This window comes from Parus major, chromosome Z, assembly GCF_001522545.3.
Source record: "Parus major isolate Abel chromosome Z, Parus_major1.1, whole genome shotgun sequence".
Classification (NCBI taxonomy): domain Eukaryota; kingdom Metazoa; phylum Chordata; class Aves; order Passeriformes; family Paridae; genus Parus; species Parus major.
The window spans coordinates 10,636,351-10,655,138 of record NC_031799.1 but is presented as its reverse complement, the minus strand read 5'-3'; the positions used below and the strand labels follow the sequence as shown (position 1 = coordinate 10,655,138).

At 38.7% G+C, this 18,788-nt stretch overlaps 1 protein-coding gene across 5 annotated transcripts in view; it reads right to left on the bottom strand.

The window, feature by feature from the left end:
• The window catches only part of SPEF2 (sperm flagellar 2), a 73,812-nt gene extending 55,045 nt beyond the window's left edge, over positions 1-18,767 (bottom strand). For 3 of the 5 annotated variants that reach the window (XM_015653333.1, XM_015653339.1, XM_015653338.1), the window contains exons 1-6: positions 18,665-18,767; positions 16,830-16,932; positions 11,069-11,318; positions 7,248-7,385; positions 6,166-6,245; positions 5,105-5,321 (exon numbers count right to left, since the gene is read on the bottom strand). In XM_015653333.1, coding sequence (XP_015508819.1) covers positions 5,105-5,321; positions 6,166-6,245; positions 7,248-7,385; positions 11,069-11,318; positions 16,830-16,932; positions 18,665-18,722 — 846 coding nt within the window. In that variant the 5' untranslated portion in view covers positions 18,723-18,767. Of the gene's footprint in view, positions 1-5,104; positions 5,322-6,165; positions 6,246-7,247; positions 7,386-11,068; positions 11,319-14,066; positions 14,304-16,829; positions 16,933-18,664 lie in introns of those variants that run through there. The other 2 variants (XM_015653336.1, XM_015653337.1) reach the window with 2 other exon arrangements.
• Positions 18,768-18,788: the final 21 nt, after the last annotated feature.

Below are 18,788 nucleotides of genomic sequence, written 5' to 3'. Positions count from 1 at the left end.
TCATCAACATCTAATATGACAAATAGGAATGTCATCATATGACAGCATTCACCTGCTCATATGGGACATAAATTCAGAACAACATTCATATCTATTTATTAGTACAATTTTCACAAAATATGTCAGAATTCAAAATATGTCTCAACTGAGATACCCAGGAAAAATATGTCTGGTCAGACCAACTCCATTTTAATGTGGTTATTTCCTGTGTGCAAAGAAGATGCAGCATATTTCAAATAACAGCTTCTTATCTGAAGATATACCTGTTCCTCAAATAATTAATTTAACCCTGTTATGCACCAGTTCCCATTCTCAGCCATAATCTACAGCATCCTTGAGCAATCTATTTTCTACAGATCTGAAATTTTTTCCTGTTTTGGGGGAATTGGGTAATTATCTTCTCCATTCTTCCCTATTCAGCAGACTGGGACTATGAGGAAGAATTCAGAACAGAGCAAAATACAAGACTTCTGGGTAATAGTTTCAGTGTCCTCACTGGGACATGAATATAATACACTATGCAGTACTAAAGGAAAATCATTCTGAACCATTGCTTGAGACATGGTCTGTGTGCACAGACACTTTGAAGGCTGTGAATTGTTATTTTTCAAAGTATTCTTGAAAGATAATAGTATCTTCTCACTGCTACACTTCTCCAGACTGTTCTTGGCATCTAAACTAATGCTTGATCTAACCTAAAGTTTTGCCAGTCCAAAACTCCTTTTGAGTCCTGAACAAAAACATCAATTTGCCTTATAGGTATCATTGGCAAAAGCCAATGCTACAGCAGAATTCTAGAGAAAATTTCTGAGTTGTTGAGTATTTGCTTCTGATGCATCAAAACTGCACAAAATTATTCAAATTTAAGGTCATAAATTGGGATCTGATTTGAAGATTTCTAATTCATTTTCCTAAAAACAGAGGCACAAGTAAAGTCAATTAGCAGTAATTTAAATAAACCCCAAAAAACAAACCACACCAAAATAAAGTATCACTTCTATTTTCTTTCAATCTAGATTTTTTTCTTTAGCTGTCTGTGACAGAGAGGGAAAAACACCATTAGTAACTTTGAAAAGTGAAAAATACAACTTGATTGCATATATTATTTATAAAAAAACTCTGTGAAGAGGTGTAGATCTGTCCTACACAATGCAACCAGGACACTTGTAATAAAATTCTAATGCCAAACATGCCTGTTGCAATTGCAATAATAAGAGCAAGAACTTTCTAAATAATTTAGCTATTTAATGTCAATGTTGGGGAGAAGACAAAAAACAAAAAAACTATTTCCATATTTTTTAAGTTCCTTTCCCTTCACAGTTGCTGGGAACAAAGTACATTCCAATTAAATTCTGACTTGAAAATATTAAGCTAATATAAAAATATCTTAATATTTTCCTTATTTTAGCCAAAATGTGGGCTTTGCCCTCTGCTTTCCCAGTACTGAGTCTCATGGCATTGCATAACAGTCCTAGTGATAAAGGTGCACTAATCTCAGGCCTTAATGATAGACTCCTTCACCAGGATGCTGTATTTTCTCTCTACAAAGCCTTTCACTAAATGAGGATTGAACTTCAAATGTGTCTTTTTGTTCTTTATCTGTAGTGTAGTATATTTGTTTGTCTGTGGAGAAAATTATCATCATACCTACAACTGAAATGGAAAACAATGCAGCCATAACAACTTTGTTCTATGTGTCATTTGATACAGCTCAGGTGATAAATTTTTCCAATAGTACTGCCTACTGAAGAGTTAATCTGTTCATTTGCTCTTACCTTCATGAACTCACGGAAATAACAGGAGGTACAGTACCCTTTGCTGTCTCAGTTCTATCCACTGTTTCATGGTACTTACTATTTCAATTAAGATTTCAAGGAAGAGCAAAGGTTGCACAATTTATTTCCTATTGCAAGTAAATATCCTTAATTTTCTTCATTAGTTGCTGCTTGCCCTCAACCACAAATTAGTACAGCAGCAATAAACCTTTACCAGTGGAAAATTGATGCTAAAAGCCTTATTTGCAGGGAATTGAAGGAGCCACCCTAACAGAGTGGTCATTTGTCATACTCAAACTATCACTTGAATGGTGTGACCAGTTGTTCCAGTGAGAAATTAAAACACCTTCTCTAGGTGAATTTCGACTTCATAAAGGAAACTGGAAGATGCTCCTTTAGAACACTTCACAGCAGCTAAATCAGATCTTCTAATTTTAAAAGGGTAGAGAACTTCAATATTCTAAGTGATCAAATACTTTGGCATGCTCACTGGGCCTAAAAAGAGCCAGCAGGAAATTCTTGAGGAACATGAAAACTGGAAAAGGTAATTAACTCAAAAATACATAACAGATAAATAAAGATTCAGAACACCAAACTCCAAACTCAAAGTTTCAAAAATGATCCTGATTGGATGGGGAGTGCAGCATTAGTAGCTCTCTTTCATATAAAAAGGAATGCACAAAGTACTCAAGCCAAAGGCTGGCAAGTTTTGAAACTTCTGAACATACAAGGACACAAAATAAAAATTGTAGAAAAAGTTTTCAACCTAACATTTTTCATCAACATCTTCACAGAGAACTGTGAAGTGTTGGAAGAAGTCATCACAAATGGGACAACTTAGTAATACTTTGGAAAATTAAGAAAGCATAATAGACACTTTTTTCGGTTTACCTACTTAAGACAACAGTGGCATCCAGTGGCCAAACATCAACGCGTTTATGTTTCGTGTTGTTCATATAGTTACTATATCATGTTCTTCTATTTTTCTATTTCTGAGTTTGATTTACATACAAGTGAGACAATTCTGTACTGTTGTGTGGTCATAAATTTTATGACCAAAACTTAGAGCTTAGCATACATAAATCCATTTGATCGACAAGCAATAAGCTAGTAATTTGTTTCTCCTCCCATTTTCACATTCTCAATTTACTGCTGATAATAAATTATGTCTGATGACTTTTTACCTCGGAGACATAAAATCTGAACAGAGCATTAAAAATAACAGGTACAAATCACCAATAATTTGTTGAAATGGTGGAGATAAAGGTTCAGTAGGGATGGAGCCATAGAACTGTCAAATACTTTCAACACCTGCCTATGAAAATCTGACTGGCATCATGCTGTGCTCCACCTAGAGTACTGTCATCTAATGGTAAAGTATTTTCTCTCCCAGGCTCCAGCTTCTAGTGTGCCAAAAATAAAAAATAAAAAAATATTTTAACAAGATTCTTTCAATAAACTTTTATAAATATGGTTATTAAATACATTACAGCACTCTGAAGGGATAAAATTCCTTTCACTCTAAATGATCCCATGCTGTGCTCAAGATTTATGCAATGGAGGTAAAACTCAGACCTGAATGCATATAAACACTGCAATTTCAGTCACCAAACCCTTCCTGGTTCAATATTTAATAGAGGGAAAAAGCAATCTTGAACTGTTTTCTATAGTCATTCATTTTTAAAAGAAAATACCTCAGTTTGCCTCCAACTTCTCTTAAGTCAAGTAATACCAAATGTTTGAAATCTCACAAAGTTCCAACAAAACAGTTTTTCCTCTGCTAATATAGAACCAAATTACCACTAAATAGATTGTCTGCATGGTCAAATTACTGTTTCAGTCAAATGCTTATTTGTCTTTTCTTCTAGTCCCTGCAATTTGTAATTTCAATTGTTCGTATAGCAAGGCTGATTTTAATTCCTGGGAAGCTAGAAACAATATTGCTAGTTTTCACTTGATTTGGAGCCTTTCTGGAGCCTGTCTGAGCTGCTGTATCCACCAAGTGCTCCAGAGACTGGCAGCTATGGCTTTTGGAATCGACGGTCCACACTGCTGGGGCTGCAAGAGCTGAGAGTGCTTAAAAAGCAAATTTTGGGACTGCACTGATTTCAGGCAAGTGGGCTGCAAAACTTCTTCACAGCCAATGCATATGAACATAATATAAATCTCTTTGAATAAGAACTCAGAGACAGAATATATAGAGAGATGGACTCCTGGTCTAAGCCACTACAGGTATTTTTCAAGAATATAGGTTCTGAGATAGACATTGAAAAGCATCTAAGGTCTAGATGTTTACCTCAACAAATGAAACTTTTTCTTAACATTTCCAAAGAATCTCCAGATATTAGGTGCCAAGGCTTAAAAATATATACATATACTATATCTCATATTTTCAGAGATGCTACACATTTGAAATGCTATTATGAAATATTCTTATTACTACTAGTATTACTAGTACCATTATTATTATTATAATATTAGTATTATTAGTATTATCAGTAGAGACAGACTCAGCTATGTATGTTGAAGACATATGACCTAAACTAAAGATTCACAGGAAATATTGAAATGAAAAATAACCAGAAATAAAAAAACCCCAGTAAGTTACAAGGCTGTGTTTTGATAGAATCATTATGAAAGAAACAATCTGTGAAATTAGAAAAAATTGCTTTTTAAAGGAGGAATATATGAATAAGAATCTTAAAAGCCTTGTGCTTTATGGGATAGGAGTCAAATGTAATAATCTGCAACATTCACTTTTGGAAACAACACAGACGTTCTCCAGAGAAATATCTTCTATTTCATAACACATCAAATACCAAGTCTCTAACCTGCAAATAAAATTTTGATTCTTTCTGTTACCAGCACAACCATTTCAGAATTCACCAGTCCAGATCAAAATCTTCAAATGATACACTGGTAAATACAGATTTTCAAACAAGGAATGCCATGTTTTTTTGTTTTTAAATAAGAAACTTCTTTAGAACCAGTATACATTTTGATACCATAGGATATTCAGCTTTTAGGGGAGGGAGGCAGGGAATAGAAGGTAGGTCTGCAATGGATTTTTAATAATCTTTGTTCTGCTGCATTAATTTTATCCTTTTCAGTTTCTAAGTATGGTGCATGACATAAGGGTGGTGGAAAAAACCTTCCATATTTTTCAAAGGTTGATATAAAATATATTCAAACATAAGTGTGCATCAGTCCCTTTATCCCCTTCAAATTTTATTCAGCCTTCCAGAAGTACTCATTTCATATTTGTAAGTACATTTTAGATTACTAATAATATGCATATGGACTATGACTTTCAGCATACAATTTCCCACCTCTTGAGCCTCGTGTGCTGCTAACTGATCCATTAGCATCTTTCGTCGTCTCTTTGCTCGTTGTTCTCTAGAGAATGTATCTTCCTCTACACGTTTATGAATTTTCCTTATATATTCATCATCTGAATAAATATTTAGCAGCTCAGTTTTTGTCTCTGGTATGGTTTCTAGACTTGTTTCTGGAAACTCCTGTGTTTGTAATAATTCTTGCATATCACTGATTAAAAAAATAGGAATTATCATTAATTAATTAATATATTTTATATCAACTAAGGGTCTTTTCATACAGATGCCTGTATAGTTATGTGCAAGCCTAACATGTGGAACCTCACTCTGTGGGCTCTGTGGCTACATCTTGATGCTCTTCTGTCCCACAATGTCCACTAGGTCCAGAGGAAGGTTCCAGCACTGACTTGAGCCAACTAATCATTAGTTTGTCAATATAAAACCAAATCCCACAGAAACATGAAAGTAGGATGGCTATAATGTCAAAGATGGGTTACTCTTCAATATAGCCATGCATTCTGTTTTGCAGTTATTAATCACAGATTTACACACAGAAATATCCACAGGAGTATGCATGAGTGTCACATCTTCTCAGTAGGGTAAGCGTATCACTAAGGGTGACAGAATGAAAATAACTAACAATTATTCACAAATAAATCAACATACAGATAAAGTTTCAGGATAAAAGTTACTTCTTTTCCCTTTGAAATGCGTTATTGTGTATGCACATCCACAAGCATTCCTATCCTGATGCAAGGCTAAATGGCCTTACAGACTAAAATTAATGAAGAAAAGATGCATTTTGAGCCTTTTCTTACAGTATGTGTGGCAAAAAGTAGTGAAGAAATCTTGAGCTGTCCCTACTAAAGGTAAAGCTGTAGTAAAGCTGTCCCTACTGCAACTCTCTGAAATCAGTGCTAGTGTGACATTCACTCAAAGGATAACCATAGTTTAAATTAAATGAGACATTATTTTTTCTTCAAGTAGCTGCCTACATAGCAGACACCTGAGATAGAATCCTGCCAGTTCTTAACAATTTAACACCCAAATGTTACCTGTCAGTCACATGGCTGTGTACTGCAGAGGCATTTCCTTTCAAAGACTTCTCAAACTTTTCTATCTCCTTGTATACATTCTGAAGAAGTAACACAGAATTTTATGTTTCCTTTCTCTTCACAAAGCAACATAAAGAAGATTCAACAGAGCAAGTACTAGGGAATTACTTTTATGTCATGTTAACCAAAAATAAAGGCAAGATGACTTCCATCTTACACCTTTCACTTCCTTGCCCTCTTGCCCTTTCCTAGGTACACCAACTTCCACCAGCCAGAAAATCCTAGAATTTTGCAGCTGTTCTTCCTGCAGGGTAATTATGATTTTGCATTGAGCTCTAGCAGAGGATATAATTCTCACATATGGGGATTTGAAAGAAGATACCCTGGAATATTATCAGCTTTAGATTTAATAGTTTGTATGTATCTCTAACAATTATTCAAGTAACTATCTTACTATATGTTAATAAATTCTAGATTTAAATACATCTGTTGCTGTTGTCCAGTTGCAAAAAGTGGTAATAGTTGCACCCATGATGACAACACAATCCATGAATTTGAATTACAATCCAAGAATTTTTTGGTACTACAAATGCAGATTTTTTAAAAATTAGTGCATCTCTTGATTTGAGTTAAGCTTATTGTCAATTACAGCTTTTACTACCATTTAATAAGAAGACAAGTTCATAGTGAATTACAGAACAGTTCAAACATTATGGTTCAAAATGTTATAATGCACAAATAAAAAAGAAACATTAATGCTTTTATTTAATAATTTTATTTAATAAAATTTTATTTAATTAATTTTATTCTTTTTAGTAGACTCATAGCTACTCTCAGCAATGAAATTACTACCTATCTGTGGAATTTATTCCATATGAAATTCCTCTTACATCAAAACAATTACTGAAAAAAATGCAAAATTATAATCATACAAATATTCAGCCCAACTCTCACTTTTCGAATTTATATTATTTTGACTGCAGCTTTTGGATTGTGCGAGTACACTGTTTGTAATCAAATGATGTCAGAAATCATGGGGTTTGAGTTAATGTAATTAGCATTAAAACAATATAGATAATTACCTCTGCTTCCCTTTTCTTCTTTAAGAATCTTTTGGCTTCAAAAGATTTTATGGTAGGTCTTGATGGTTGTTTTTGAGTCTCTATAATATCTGTTTGAATCCTGGCCATTATTTCATTTTGTCTCCTTCCTATGTAATGCTGATATGAAGCAAATATAATTAAGCTGAAAATCATCTTTCTGGAAGAAACTAGAAGAGACTATCAGGCTCCAGACTTGAGCAGATGAGCAGTGCTTTATAGGCTTTTAAGGGCTTTCATTGAATTCTAGGTCTAGTATGGTACCTGTTTCAGGCCTGAATATAGCACAGAAACTAGGAATACCAGTTTCCTGGTACAGAAACTGAGACTACCATTAGGTAACACATTAGGTAACACCAGCACAGATGATCAAGAAGCAACAAACATATAAATTACACTAATTTAATGTGCACCAGACACACTGTCAGGTAAAGGTGGAATAAAGAAGAAAAACAGTTTTTATAAAAAGAAGTCAAAGATAGTCAAAAAAATATATAATACATCAAAAAATATATATATTCCAAAATATTATTTTAAAATGTTATTTTGAGTATTTTGTTTATTGCTTACATTTTCTTTTCTTGATACATGAAGGGACCTTTTTTCTTTCTTATTCATCTAGTAGCAATGGAACAGATAAATAACCACAGCAAGACATTCTCCCTTCATTACCCACATAAAATGCACGCCAAATTATTCAAGGCATTTGTCAGTGTGGTTCAACACTGATACCTGGCCGTTTCCTCTACAGAAACTATAAACTTTGCTTTGGATGAGTGTTCCCATGTCTAAAGAAATTTGTTCCTCCTTTTTTATTTCATCAGAATAGCTACACAGAAGTACAAGATGTTCTGAGGCCATACCCACTATAGATGCCCTTCTCCTGTCATTTTCCTGCTTTTGTACAAGGCTTCCTCTTTTCTTCACAAAAGAACAATGAGACAAAACTCTTTTACAAGGACATCTCAAATGCATGTAAGTTGTGATATGTACACTTTGTCTTCAAATTTATAAATATTTTCCATGCTTTACAATACGCAAATACTTTCAAACTTAATATTAAGTGATTTTTAAATAGGAACATTTATAAGGTCTCATAAGAGTGCATTGGCTTTGTTTCTACGCGCACCATTTTTCTTTGCGCTTCTATAAACGTGAGCGTGTAGCACAGAATCAGGACGCCTTCACACTGGCTTTAACTAACTCATTAAGCACATAACCTTCAGGAAATACTTCTTCAGAAGTCTATAAAAATAAGTAGTCACTTTTTCAGTGTCTTGGGCTCTTTGCTCTTATTGGAGGTCTGAGCTCTCACCTGCTCTGCAACATGAACATGAGCTCTCTTATCTGTTATTATCTTGGATTGTGTTTCATTCATGTGGCACCACAGTTTTCAAATGTTAAATATCCAGCAATGAAGAGTCAGAAACAGCAATAAACATATTTATTAAAGGAGAGACCACTGCTTCAAACTGTCTTTTTCTGTGTTAATGTACACAGAAAATCCTATAAAAATTTTTAAACTGAATATCAGGAATAGTTCCATAGAAAAGAACGTAGAGATTTTAACTTCAATGATGTCAAACTTTGTTTAGCTGGCAGAAGAGGGCACCTCATTGCTCTGTACTGCTTCCTCTGGAGGGGAAGTGCAGAGAGAGGTGCTGTGCTCTTGTGCCTGGTATCCAGTGAGAGGGCATGTGGAACAGAATCATAGAATGGTTTGGGTTGGAAGAGACTTTAAAGATCACCTAGTTCCACGGCTCCTGCTTTGGGCAGGAACAGCTTCAACTAAACCAGATTATTCAAAGGTCCCATCCAGCCTGACCTTTAATACTTCCAGGGATGGGATCTTCTAAAAGCTTACCATTTAGAAGCTCTTCCTGATATTTTTTGTGTCCCTTGCCAAGTTCAGTTCTAGCTTTGCCATGACATCCACCCCTACAACCATACTTCATCTCTATACTCTTACCAGTTCACTGCCCCAGCTTCACCAACCTGTGTTTGTTTTCCTAGCAGTTCCCTAAGTCAGCCATGCCAGTCTCTTGTCTTCCTTGACTGATTTCTTGCTCCTGGGAATTGATAGCTCTTGCTTATTATGGAAGAATTCCTTAAAGATCTGCCACCTCTGTTCTCCTCCCTTGTCCCTAAGGGAAGCCTCCCAGGTGATCTACTCCCTAAGGAGCTGGAAGTCTGCTTTCCTGAACTTCAGGGATCTGCCTTCACTCCTTCCCTGATACCTCAGTACTAAAATGCCACCAACCCATGGTCACTGCAGCCCAGGCTGCCTCCAGTCTTGATGCCCCCAATTATCTTGTTTGCATTGGTGACCATCAGATCCAGTATCACATTGCCTCTGGTACGACTGTCAATTACCTGGCTCAAGAAGTTATCCTCCAGCCCAGGAGTTTCCTGGATTGCCTACAGCTCTCTGTGCTACTTTCCTAGCAGATACTGGAGAGGTTGAAGAACGCCAGCAGGACAAGAGCCTGTGAACACAATGCCTCCTGTAGCTGGAGCAAGACTTTGCAAATAGGCTCAACTTAGGAAGACTGTAGTAAACACCAGCCACAGGGTTCCATATTTTGCTTCGTTCTCTGATTCTTACCCACAGGCTTTCAGCCTGCTCATATCTATTCCTCAAAGACAACTCTTCACACTCAATCCACCTCTTGATATAGAGGGCAAACCTCTTGTTCCCTCCTATCCTTTCTTAACAACCCATAGCCATCCATAGTCACACTTCAGTCAGGATTTGTCCCATGCTGCACTAGGGGAGGTAAGGAAGCATTTCTTTACTGAAAGTCTCCAGCTTTGTAGATATTCAAAACCCCGCTGAACGAGGTCCTGAGGAACTTGCTATGGCTGGCTTTGCTTGGAGCAAGGGATGTAAACTAAGTGAGTTCCAGAGGCTCTTTCCAGCCTCAACTATGCTGCCATGATTCAAATGCCATTCTGAACTTTTCTAAAGACAGGGCCTCAGTTTCTCAGTTTCCTTAAGCTATCCCTCTACAGGTGAAGGGATATATCGAGTTTTTGGTACAGTCTTTGCACATGTTGGTAAACTTTCTGCTTGTAGGCTATTTTTCAGAAGTAACACCAGAAAAAAAAAAAAATCTCCCAGCTGAATTTAATTCATGATATATACCTTCTTAAAAACTCCTCATCTTGATGACAAATAATGATCTGGACATACTGAATATTACTACTAAAAACAAGAAGGAAGTTTTAATAGAACCTATCATATCAACACTGACTTCCTCTTAGATGTTCTCTTTTCCCTTTGTTTTTCTCTCTTTGTATTTCTCAGGATATGGTTATTGCAGAATTGAGTGCAGTATAAATACATGGAGAGACATGCAAGAGAATGAACCAAACCACCATAGCACAGAGCTAGTCACAGTTATAAATAGGTTTCCTAGAGGGGAAATTAGTCTGACTTGATACCTAGACCGCAATGCAGTCTTCAATCTGTACTCATCAAAGGAGTGAAAAGGCAGCTGCTAAACAAGTACTAGCTTTTGTTGTAATAATATTTTAAGTCTGAAGAAAGCTTGAAAACAGAGCAGGTAACACTGAATGAACCAAAACAAAGAAACACATAAGATCAATATCCAATTGAGTTCCTGATAAGCTGTGCAAACCCACTGTATAAAACAGCAAATAACTGTTTCTTTTCCTTATAAGTACTAGGTTTTGAATAGTAGATTTACAAAGTAGAGAGGGAAAACACACAACATGCGTGAATGGTACATGTAAATATGCTACCTTTTTTGTATTTATACAAAACAGACATAGTTAGTTACCTCTTGACTTCCACTTTGAGTAGACCTAAGCTTTGTAGTTGCTGCAGGTCTCATTGCTTCCACTGCAACTCCAGCGAGCTTTGTCTTCCTCTTTTTTTCCAAAGCAATATACAATTCATATAAAAGATGTTTTGCAGCCCCATGCTGTCTTGTCATGATGTCTTGGGCCATATTCTCATTAAACTGCACACCAAGCAGGTAAAGGGTGGGTTTCAGGCGAGAAAAATTGTTAATTTTTGCATCCACATCTCTATAAAAACAACAACAAAAAAAACCAGAACATAAAGTTATTTTCAATTCCAACATGAAGCATGGTCATGACACCTCATTCCAAGATAGGAGGAGAAAAAAAAAACCAACTACAACTACAGAGTTCCTTCCTTAAATAATGCGATACACACATTGGCTTAGGTTTTGTACTGCTGTACAGGTAACTGTACAGCATTGATTACTATACATAGCTTTTTGAAATGAGAAAGACCACACTGGATTATATAAATTCTGATACAAGTGCACACAAAGTGCATCTCACAGCAAAAGCTAATCTGCAATTGCAGCTTATGGTATACCATCCACCAAACACACAAGGATTTTAAACAAAGTTTCTATATTAGCTGTATCAATCACGCCAACTCTCACCAGTTAAAACATAAGAAATGACAAAAAAAAAGGTCTGTATTATCTATTAACCCTTACAACACTTCAACATTTTTTTTCTCCAAGAAATATAAATGGACAGACAGGTTAAAGCAGGTAAAGCAGTGTTGAAAACAAGTCTATGTTCTAAATGAGCAGTTTACATTCGAAACTAAAATAGTGGCTTGCATGCTAATATTTCTCTTGATATGTAGATTCTCATGAACAAACACTCAAGATCAACAGATATACAGGGCAAAAACAAGTAACAATAAACTACTAGTTTACAACAATCAGCATGTCAAATTTCATCAGACATATCCACAACTTCAGTCTGAGTCCAAAGATCATTGCTTTAGTTCACAACAGTTCCTTCACATGGACCAACAAGCTTTTGAGGTCAGCCAAGATGAAGCATAATTCTACAGAAATGCCTAATTTTAACTGAAGACCTTCTGGTAATACAGTATTCATCCTATTTCTAGATCAAACTTTCCAGGAGCGCATTATTCTCACTGTAATAGCCCATACTTTATTTCTTACACACACTGAACTGAAGCTTACAATGCTTATTGAGCATTGAGCTTACTACAAAATGATTATTGAGCATTTTTCTGATTCAAGGTTAAGATGAGACCTCTTGCCAGAAATCATCAACATGCATTGAGAAGGCTGACTAGCTTGTATTTCTCTACTTCTCCCTCTTTGTACTTCTTGAAGAGAAGAGCAACAGCTGCAGTCTCCTGATCCTAGGGATTTCACCGATCACAACAAACTTTTAAAGAGTGGCCCACCAACAGTATCAGCCAGGTCACACAGCCTAGGTGAATACGTGCTATCAGGTCTTATGAACTTGCACATTTCCAATTCACGTAAATGTTTCTTAAACTGTTCCTTCTCCATAGATAAATCTTGCTGCAGACTTTCCTGTATGTCTCAGGGCCTTGAGATACCTTAGTCTTTTTCATGTCCCAGCAGGTCCACATTTTCCCCAGCCTTCCTTTTGATGTGGAAATACCTGTAAAAGCCCTTCTTGTTGCTCTTCTGCCTAGACATAAGACAAGACCCTTATTTACATGAGGGCAATCATATATAACACATACAAATTTCATACTGAAATAAATTGCCTGGAGATGTAGTGTAGTCTCATCCTTGGAAGTTTTCCAGATCACACAGGGTGAACAACTGGTGCAGACCTTCCTGTTAGTTTCAGCCACTTGGGATTTCTGAGTGTTTTATTTAGTAGGCTAAGATAGAGAAGGCATTAAGCACCTCAGCCCCAGCATGGCATATACTCATTTGAGAATCTGAGAGGGAGACTGATGAACAGCCATACTCTACCATCTCTTTGAAGCAGCACGACCACTCAGAATGGCCACTACAGAAGCAGATTCTGGATCTTCCCTACTCTCTCACATGGGGGGCAGCTCCTCTTGGTCCCCACCTTCCCAGCCCATCCATTGTAAAGAGCCTATATCAAGCCATGGCAGCACACCAGCCCTGGGAGCTATCCCACTGCCCCTCTGTGATTATGCAGCTGCAATAATTACACAGCAACTGCTCACAGGCCTCTAATTACTTCTATTTGATCCCATGCTGCATGCATTACTATATAGGCACTTCAGAGAAGCAGACAGTTGTGTGATTTTAAAAAATTTAGAGTCATTTAGAAAAGGTGTGAATGCTTCTCCCAAAATATGCCTTAATTGCATGCATACATTTGGGGTGGGCAGACTTCTGCAGTGTCTTGCTGCTCTTATTCATATGACCCTCCTCTTGCTTGCCAGTCTAGGCCATCACTTCCTCTCTTGTTTGAGACTAAACCTCTCCATCAATACTCATTCCTAGTTTAAAGCTATCCTCACCAGTTTTGCCAGGCTGCTAGCAATGATTTCCTCACCCAACTTAGACAGATGGATCCCCTCTCTTCCTAGCAGTCTTCCCTTCCAAAAGAGGATCTGTGACTAGGAAAAGCAAATCCCTGTGGCTGACAGCAGCTGCACAACCACCTGTTGACTTGCAGAACCTATCCACTCCTCATCAAGCCCATCCACCAGCAGAAGCAAGGAAAATAAATACTTGGACCCCTCATGCTTTTGGCTCCAGGTCTCTGGCAGTATCCTTGGTGTCCACAGAGAGAAAAATAGCAGGGATATTAGTACAAGGGCTGGACAAGCTCTGGACTCAACCTCCAGCATGCAGCAAACCTCCCTGGCTAGTGTGTGAGGTCAGCTGATTGCAGTTCCATCTCCTGCAGGATAAATTCTCCCACTGCTATCCCCAGCTGTTCCTCCTGGTGCTCTGGGGTGGTTTACACTTCACCTGCTCAGATGTTTTCTTACACAGTGCCACGAGCACTCACCTGCTTCCACCACAATGAACCTGTTCTGCAGCTGTGGTTCTGCAGGAGGAGCAGACACTTTCCTTTTCCTCACAGAAGTCACCAACTGCCAGTCACCTCCTTTTCCTATCTCAACATTTCTGCCTGCCCCTTCCTCAGCACAGCTGTGGGTCCAGGTTCCTGTATCTGCAGTGTGTCAGAGGAGGTCCAATGTACAGACCTCATCCTGCAGCAGCTTGACTTGTGTCATGGGGTGGCTTTACCTTTAAGGTGGTTTTAAGAGCTAAGGAAGTTGAAGGTGCTGGTGGCTGATGGGAGTCTTTCCTTCTGACCAATTATCGGTCATTTCTGGGAATTGACAGCAGTTTTGACCATTAAAACGTAGAGTCAACCTGTGAACACCTCCTTAAGATGTAAAGTCGGAGGACTTTTGTTCTCTTTGGGTTTCTGGCTACTGACAAGGTAACAGGCTCTGTCCTGGCCTCCCCCTTCCCCCTCCCGCCCACCCCACTCCAGGCCGGACAAGGCCGCAGAGGACGAAGGGAGGAGGGGATAGAAAAGCAGAGCCAGCCAGCCTAGTTTAGTTTTCAGTTTCTGCTGCTGGACTGAAACCTGACACCATGAACTCTTGCAGCTTTTCTAAAGCTTTTAATTCTTTTACTACCTGGATAAAACGTACAGATTACTCCTTTTTCCCAGAAAGACAGAGAGAGAGAGACAATCAACATGAAGAAGACATCATAAAGCCACCAAAAACAGTGAGAAAAAAGAGTTAAGTTTTAAATGGGGAAGAGAGAATAAGGAGATGCTTTACAAGCTGAAATACCTTTCTGTTAAAGCTATGGAGATGGACAACAGTAGTTTAAAAAGACTCCTTTAATTCATGACAGAGTATATTGAGAGGAATAGAGTGTTCAAAGTGTGGATTTTGAGCAAAAGAGAGAGTAATTGTGATACAGTGAGTTGCTAGAACAGAGTTGAGTGAAGATTTGAAGTCTTGGGGGCAATGAGAAAACTGTTTTCCAGGAAAGCTCACAGAGACAGATGAAGAAGATTTTTGCCTTTGAATAACTCATCCTTAAAATGACATCCCTAGATTAATGGCCCATACACACATCAGAGTGATGTGAAATGGGAGGAGAAAATCTGATGACAGATTTCTGGGCAGCTGGCATCAGAGAAATAGAAAGCTGTAACAGAAATAGTTTTCTTGTGAGAAACTCTATAGATTAGCAGAAGGAGACTTCTGTTTCTCTACAAAGACTGATGAAAAGACTCTAGCAGGAATCGAGACTGTTTTAACCACCAAAGTTCTAAAGTTTTTTGTCTCTATGTTGTCATGTGTACAAAAGAATGGTCAGGTAGCGGGGCATAAAAGAGTATTCTGGAAGTTTATTCTGGTGTTTTTATTCTTGTAGTTTTGTTAATAAACTGTCTTTATTCCTTTTAAGTTTTAAGCCTCTTTTGCTCGTTCTAATCCATATCTCACAGCAAAAAATAAGTAATTTTTTTAGTTACTGCTTTAAAACCACAACAAGTTGATAACACAGCTCCTCCGTGAGCACACACCTTCACAGGCAAAGTTACCACCTCCCCCTGATGAAGATACTCATATCAGTCTGAGACAGGGAGAATTGAATCACTGAGGCCTCTGATACTCTGGGCTGTTGTTCCAGTGGATACTGGGTATCATGCCCAGTCATGCATCCCCCATCTTTGCTGAGCACATATAAACTGTCTCATCACAGTTTCCAATCACTTCTTGTACCTACTGAAGTGTGTCTTTACTAAATGCACCTCTCCAATCACCTGCAGACAAGAGCTCAAAGCACCCTTTTATTGGGAAGGATTGAGAATACTGGTTAGAAAGTGCTAGAGCTTGCTAGAAATAAATCCTTCTGAAGCCATTTTTCCCAGCAACAGCAGGCACTCTAAGAATTACCTGGGTTTTCCAATGATCCCAGAAACTCCTAAAAGATCTAGAAGTCCTAGAAACAGAGCTCAAAAACTGCTGTGCAAAACTGCTTTTTGTTGGCTGCCTTTATTTGCTATGCTCAACCTGCTCTCCTACAATTTGGTGGGACTTGAGATAGGAAAGGATGTTAATACATTAAAAGTTCAAAGAACATAAAAACAAGAGGTTCAGAAGAAGCAGGATGATTTTATACAGCCTAGAGGTACATGTGCACCATGGTCTGACAAAATACAGCATAAGCCAACCTCATGAATTGCATCATCAGTGTATGAAAGTTCACAGATATGCACAAGATTTTTCAACTTCCCATTTTGCAGTTCTTCTTGATTATAGATATTATCTCAGATTACCTGTAAATTTATAAAATCTCATATGATCTTCTGCCTGAGCCCCTCTCAGAGCCTCATAATGTTTCTCCAAAATTTTCATTTTAGTGAAAATATTACAGTCACCACCAGAACACAACTCTGTATTCCTTACTCTACACCAATCATGGGCAGACTTCCACTAGTCCCAATCTTACAGACATCCTTGAAAGGCATTTTGAACCTTTGGTCTAACAAGGTACTTTTGTAGTTACAATTAAAATGTATAATTTTCTTGAACTGTGATCAGTCTCTTTGGAAATACAAAGTCAATTCATGCATCAAACATATTTAGCTTTTGAATTCCTGTAAAAATATTTTAAATCTCAATAAATTCTACCTTGCACTAGCAAATTCTAGCTGAGAAAATAGATATTTTATCTACTTTATGGAAGAGACTTGTAACTTTGTATAGGAGACCAAATGTTATCCATATGTACTAACCTGTTCTGTGAAAATTGTTTAAAGTCATCCTGAAGACCATATTTGTGTAGAAGTTCTCCTAGGAGGTAGCCAGTAGAAAAGTCTTCTGGAAATGATCCTGGAACTAAGTTTGGGGGTTCCATGATTTTTTGGGTTTTTAAAATAAAATAATTAAAAGAATCCAAAGGTTAATTTTAATAAAACTTGTTATTGTGTTTATAACAAAACTAAATCCAAGGTTTAGTAAATAATTCAAAGAAATTTTAGGAGACTGATCTAGCAGTAATAGTTTTCAAATCACAAATAATTACACATTCTGTGCAGTCATTCTGCAACATCAGCTTTACATAGTAATTTCTAATTTTCAGTGTTAAAATGAAAATATTGTCGTAATTGTCACAGAGATTGTGAAAATATTTATAAACTATAATTACTAAATTTTCCATACAAAATGCAAATGGAAAAAAAAAAAAAAAGCTAGATCTAATGTGCTCCTCTTCATACAACCACAAAATAACAGAATATGCTGTGTTGGAAGGGACACATCAGAATTTAGTCCAACTCTTGCACCTGCACAGCAAACCCCAAGAGTCACACGCCACATGCCTGAGAGCATTTTCCAAACACTTCTGGACCTCTGTCAGGCTGCTGCTGTGACCACTGCCTTGGGGAGCCTCCTCCCATGCCCAACCACCCTCTGGGGAAAAAACCTTTTCCTAGTATTCAACTTAAACCTCCAATGACACAGCTTCAGGCTATTCCCTTCGGTCCCGTCACTGTCACCCCAGAGAAGAGATCAGTGTCTGCCCCTCCTCCTCCCCTCGTGAAGGAGTAACTTCAGTGAGGTGTCCCATCAGTCTCCTCCAGAATGAACAGACCAAGTGACCTCAGTCATTCCTCACAGGGCTTCCCCTTCAGACCCTTCACCATCCTCATGGCCCTCCTTTGGACACTCTCTAATGGTTTAATATGTTTCTTATACTGTGGCACACAAAACTGCCCCCAGCACTCGAGGTGAGGCTGGCCCAGCCCAGAGCAGAGCAGGACAATCCCCTCCCTTGCCTGGCTGGTGATGCTGTCCCTGATGCCTCCAGGACAGCGTTGGCCCTCCTGGCTGCCAGGGCACTGCTGGCTCCTGTTCAACTTGCCATGGACCCACAGTCCCAGGTCCCTCTCCCCAGCACAGCTTTCCCAGCATCTCCTTCCCCAGTCTATATACACAACAAGGGTTGCCCCATCCCAGATGCAGAATTTGGTGTCTTGTTAAACTTCATGCAGTTGGCAATTGCCCATCTCTCTAATTTTTCTGACGGTTTTGCTGCATCCTTGCAGAACAAATGCTGTTCCAACATCAACACAACACCTACCATTCAAAACAAAGCACTTTACAAACATATTAAACTACTTTTTATTCTCTGGAGTCCTGATTAGCAGTTTTAGTTTGAGCACCTTCCATCTCCTGAGAGCACCTGCTCCTTGAGGAGAATTAACTTCAGGTTGAAAATTCTCAGGCATGTAGGAAGGTCCAGGAAGGTGGTGGAGTCACCATCCCTGGAGGTGTACAAGAGGTGTCTGGATCTGGCGCTGGGTGATGTGCTTTAGTGGTTCAGGGGGCTACAGAGGCACTGCTGGGTGCATGGTTGGACTGGGTGGTCCTGAAGGTCTCCTCCAACTCTGACGGATCTACGATTCTGTAGTCCCTGCCTTGCAGATGAAGATTAAAAATGTACCTGTGGAGGCACGTGGCCGCAGCAAGGGAGCGGGCCGGGGGAACCCCTAGCACGACGGCCCGACCTTGACCCCGCTGCCCCAGCGGCCAGGCCCCGGCCGTCCCCGCACAGCGGGGCTCCACTCACCGATGCGCCGGGAGAGCTTCACGTCCTGGTTGAGCCACTCGCACAGGATGTGGGACATGGCGTGAAGCGCCCACGGTCGCCGCCGCCGCCCGGCTCCGCGTCCCGTTGCCGCGGCGACCGCGGG